The sequence below is a fragment of the Montipora foliosa genome, chromosome 5 (genome assembly GCF_036669935.1).
Source record: "Montipora foliosa isolate CH-2021 chromosome 5, ASM3666993v2, whole genome shotgun sequence".
NCBI lineage: Eukaryota > Metazoa > Cnidaria > Anthozoa > Scleractinia > Acroporidae > Montipora > Montipora foliosa.
In genome coordinates this window covers 40,905,239-40,910,256 of record NC_090873.1, presented here as the reverse complement: position 1 = coordinate 40,910,256, position 5,018 = coordinate 40,905,239, and the positions used below count along the sequence as shown (strand labels likewise).

At 38.2% G+C, this 5,018-nt stretch overlaps 1 protein-coding gene across 1 annotated transcript in view; it reads left to right on the top strand.

Moving 5' to 3' along the window:
- Positions 1-211: 211 nt before the first annotated feature.
- Positions 212-5,018, top strand: part of LOC138004204 (uncharacterized) — a 5,193-nt gene continuing 386 nt past the window's right edge. The window contains exons 1-4 of the mRNA XM_068850661.1: positions 212-555; positions 1,909-2,180; positions 3,865-3,960; positions 4,297-5,018. The exon at positions 4,297-5,018 is cut by the window's right edge and continues 386 nt beyond it. Coding sequence (XP_068706762.1) covers positions 348-555; positions 1,909-2,180; positions 3,865-3,960; positions 4,297-4,344 — 624 coding nt within the window. The 5' untranslated portion in view covers positions 212-347 and the 3' untranslated portion in view covers positions 4,345-5,018. The remainder of the gene's footprint in view (positions 556-1,908; positions 2,181-3,864; positions 3,961-4,296) is intronic.

The following is a 5,018-nucleotide window of genomic DNA, read 5'->3' as shown; positions in this document are numbered from 1 at the left end:
AAAAAAAAATGAAAGGAAAAAAGGGAAAAAAAAAAAGAAAAAAAATAGAGAATCTTCTAGCGGCCGGACCAAAATTTATTATTTTCTAAGTTTTTATGTTTCCAATTTTTTTTTTTTTCTGTCAAAATTGTAACATATCTTTATCTGCTTTAATACCTCAGTTCTTTCTAGTAATTCAGCACTTAGAATCAATGAAATGTGTTTTCCGCTTTCAGCAATATGTTCAAATAAATCTGATTTTAGACAGTGCAATTTAATAGTCTGAAGATCAAGTATAAAAGTCAAGTTAAAAAGGGGTTCAGTCCGTCATACTAGCAATTGACCCAGCTCCAAAGACGTACAGCAATATGGAAGGCCCTGGACTGACTCTTCTTCTGCTATTCTGCATTTTGTCTTTTTTTGGAAGTTGTTTGACTGTCGTTCTGTTCATACGGAATTTATACGTTGAACGGCAAGTCAAAGAGCTGGAGCTCTGGCAAGAATCTGAACAAGTGAAGGCCACGGCAAACTACCCAGCTGGTTGTCAGAACACGGCAAACAAAGATAACACTCCAGGTAAGAAATCTGATAATTCCGATCACTGAAAGCCCGGTACTTCAGTACAACTATCTTACTTCGATTCTCCCGCCACCTCTGAAGATGGAGTCTAGACCTAGAGGCCTATATCCTTTTCCCTTTTCCCTCTGTAAATATGGAGCCAGGTAAAACGGCGAGTCTGTACATTCAATGAATGAGCAAAATGTTACAAGTGCGTTCTACATTTCCATACAATTATGTTTTATAAGTCTGCGCGCCTGTTGAATTAGTCGTGAAGTACTCCTTACTAAGCACCTTATTTGATGGACGCAGATCTTAGCGCCTTCGGTATCAAGGGTACTTCAGTTTTATTCAGGTTCATAAGCAATGCCACTTAGCTGATCTATATATTCCACGCCTATTACAAGAAAGAAGAAACAAACGCTAGTGAAGACACCGTAAACCAACTTTAACCCTCACACCTGTACGCCTGCTTTTGCCATAAACAAGATTAAGAGTGCATTTCTTAGGAGGTGAATGAGAAACAACCGGAGTTGCTTTATACAAAATAACCAGCATTTTCACGGTGTGAAACTGACGAGTCGTCAGATGTAGTGTAGAATACCGAAGGAGCTTGAAGCAGTGCTTGAATCTAATAACTGTAGAGATACGCAATAATAACTCACTCGGAACCCAGAAGTTTCTCGATGCTGCATGAGTTGTTGACAGTCTCCTGCACTTGATCAATACATTGGAATGAGAAGTCGCTTAAATCATGCGGTGTTTTGTTGAAATGTACCGCTACCTCACAAGTGTCTTTCTTAGAGACCATAGCAGACTTATGGTTGCGAAATCTAACTCGAAAGTCAGTTGCTGTAGAATCAATGTATTGAAGGCGACATTTCTTGCACGAAGCCAAATAAATAATGTTCTTGGAATCACAAGAACGTTTTGATCGTATTTGTAACTTTTACCTGTTTACTTAGAAAGGGCACTAAGGCACTAAAGAATTAGAGGCATGATAATGAAAATAAGGGAAACGTTACTCCAATCTTTCCTGAGGCCTTTTTAGTGTGTGCGTACTTTTAACTTTACCGTGTCTAGTATATCAAACATACAAACAATTTTTGCGAATATTAAAATGAACTCTCCCCTGAGCACGCAACAGAACAATAGGCGTTTGTTTGGAGATGTGAGAAAAAAGTTGAGCCACTGCAGTAGACCATTTCTTGATACCTGCCGGGTAAAGTTATCCGGCTTTTAAGTGAACATCCTCATGTATCAGCTTGGGGAAGTGTCGCTTACCAATACGGTAACCAGTAGCGTTCCTGAATAAGATTCCAGAACGGCAAGCAGAGAAGTCACTAACAACCTGCTGTTGTCTCGCTTTAGAAAATATCCGGAAAGAAATAGAGAAACAAGGGCGTTTCTTTGCTGTGATTGGAGCTCCAGGCAAAGTACATGTACAGCGATCCCCAGACCGGCGAGGTCCAAAAGACAGGCGGGGACTGGCACAAGGAATGACTAGTGTAGATGGGAAAAATGGAATACCAGGAGCTAAAGGAGAATCTGGAATCCGCGTGGCCATGCAAGGAAACAAGGACGAAACGGAGATCACGGAGCTACTGGCCCCAAATAGGATCCCTGATGTGATAGAGAAAAAGGCAAGTGTTGACACACCAAAACAAAGGCAATTGATTATTCGCAGTTTTCATATCGAAATTACCAAAAAAAAATCTATGTAGTTGGAAAGCCTAATCATACACAAACAAAAAAAAATGTAACTCAGAACAAAATCAAGCAAAGATGGAAGAAACTCACAGATCAAACACGAGCCCTGGAATTGCATAACTTTTCCCAGATTGCGTGTTCTGCGCCCGTTGCTTCTGCATAATTAGGATAATCTCTACCGATTTTTTTACTCGTGTCTTATTAACAGGTAATCCCCTTTATTCCGGTGTAATTTGGAATCATTGAGCACTCGTAAATTTGTTTCAGACTACAAATTGCACTCGCCCTCCAGACTCGTCTAATAGACCCTTTCAGCTTGTACATTTTGTTTTCCCAATACAGGTCATATGATAATACTCAGGAGGTTTGGTCCTTTGTTTTGTTCATTAAAAAGAGTGCATGCAAGCATGAATATGTCTGCATGCACTCTTTTTAATGAACAAAACAAAGGACCAAACCTCCTGAGTATTATCACATGACCTGTAATGGGAAAACAAAATGTACAAGCTGAAAGGGTCTATTGTGTTAGTTTTGTAAATATGTATTCATCTTTATTTAGTCCAAGTTGCTATCGGAACCATGTGATTACCTTTACAAACCGGAAAAAGACTGCCTTTTGCTTTTTTTTGTTTTTGTTTTTGTTTTGTTTTTTGTTTTTTTGTTTTTTTTTTGCAAAGCCTGGTGGATTCGCATTCCAGACCACTCGCGAAGACAAAAATGCAGCCAATGGTCAAACCCAGGTTGATCAAAAAGTTCCTTCTCCTAAATAGTAACCACAGATTACTCTGTTGGCTAGTTATGAAAGCCCTATTGGGAGAAATTGTACTCAAGGTCTTAAGTATACAATGACTCACGACGAAGCAAAATGGTTTTTATCTCATATTATACAGACCAACTTGAGTTAGCTAAAAATATTCTTACATTTTCTTCCGCTTAATTCAAGATGAACAAATTGCACAAACCGAGATTCCCTTTTTCAGCAGATTACGATTAAGTTTATGCCAGCTAAACTCCCCGAGACAATCAGTTGGTCAGTGAATCAACCCATTGATTTATTCCTTTGGGATTCCTTTATTTCTTAATAAGAAAATAGGCTCATTTTTTACGTGTTTTAATTTAATCTTAATTGGCTCGATGGCTCAAATGCCCGTTTGGTGATTATTTACTATTATTGTTTTATTTATTTATTTATTTATTTATTTATTTTTATTTAATTAATTCGCCCAGAAGCAAGTAGGCGTACAAATGAACACCTCAACCTTCCCCCATATAATAGAAACTTTTTCGTTTTTATTGAAGCGTTTATTCCCTAAAGCGCAGCTGCAGACAGTTTAAAATAAAACTTCACGGCATAGAGCTTTTGAGGAATACTATCGAGCTTCTCATAAAAGTCAAGTAAGGTAACCATTTTTAACGTCGATACCTCGTAACAGTAACTGAACTGACAAACCGTTGGTCGACCGGTGCGCTCATTTTAGAAGAGGTGCAACCTAGGACCTGCTGCACCAATGCAAGGCCCCGCACTAACCGATTGTGCCAACCTTACTTCTTGTTATGTCGTCTGTGCATCAGCAATAGTCCTTCTATGTTCTGAGTAAAACGTGCAATGTGTTTTAGGTGAACCAGGGCCCCCGGGAAAGTAGTGAAGACGAGCTCGAGGATTCGGTGGGATCAAAAGGAAACCGGGATATCCGGGAGAATAAGGAGAAAAAGGTGAGAGCCGCAAAAAAGAACTAATGAAATTTTAGGAAAATATCCAGTCCGATTAAGGTTACAAAAATGCTGGATATTTCTTGAGTGAGACCGTGACGTCAATTACAATTTTCTGACCGTGAAGGAATTTGCTGTAATCCTTTCGTTTTCGAGAGGTTTTAGACATCTGAGTTAATTCTTGTATTGGGAATTCACTTTTTTTTTTTTCTTGGATGACACCTGAGGTCAGCTTGCGAATTCTATAAGCGGTGAATTTATACAAATTATCCAAATACCAATATGGCATCGGTTACGTAAAGGTCCATAATTTTAATTTCTAGATCTTGATTTTTGCAGGAAAAACCTGTGACTGGAAACGGTGAGAACCTATCAGGATCGGATTGAGTATAAAGGACACAGACAGCACATCATAAATCTTTTGAATTCACTGTGCTATCTACAGTTTCTTCTTCTTCTTCGTTTTCTTTATGATAATCATTATGATGGCAACGATTATTTTATTTCATTGTATTTTATGTCATTGTATCTTAATAACGGCTGGTACCGTTTTGCAACTGTTTTAACCTTACAAATTATAGTCTTTATTATAAAGGACTTATGAAGAGTTCCGTGAGCGTTGCATATACTTTGTGTGGATGACAATAAAAGCAATGGATTCTTCTAAAGCCTTTCAGAGGGTTGCCTACTGGGTTTAGTTGCCTTTATAAATATGGTTATCTTTGTATACACCTCAACATCGCTGCTAGGAGCTAAGAAAAGGAGATACTACTTTCTTAGTTAGTGACATGTTTAGACAGATTTGAGGTATTGATAAGAAGAAAAAACTTGACAACGAGTAACTTTGCGTTGTTTGACTTACAACTGCCGAGACATGTTTATAATATTACAAATATGTCTTTTTTTCCCTCAAGCTTTCATGACCTGTTATTCTGACTAGACGTGTATAAGCTTAAGAATGAACTTTGGTCAGCGCAATTAAAAAGCACCATTCCGGGGATAGAACGTTCACGAAAAAGGACAAGATAGCTTCTCAGTTTTTCTATTTTCTTCGATTCGAG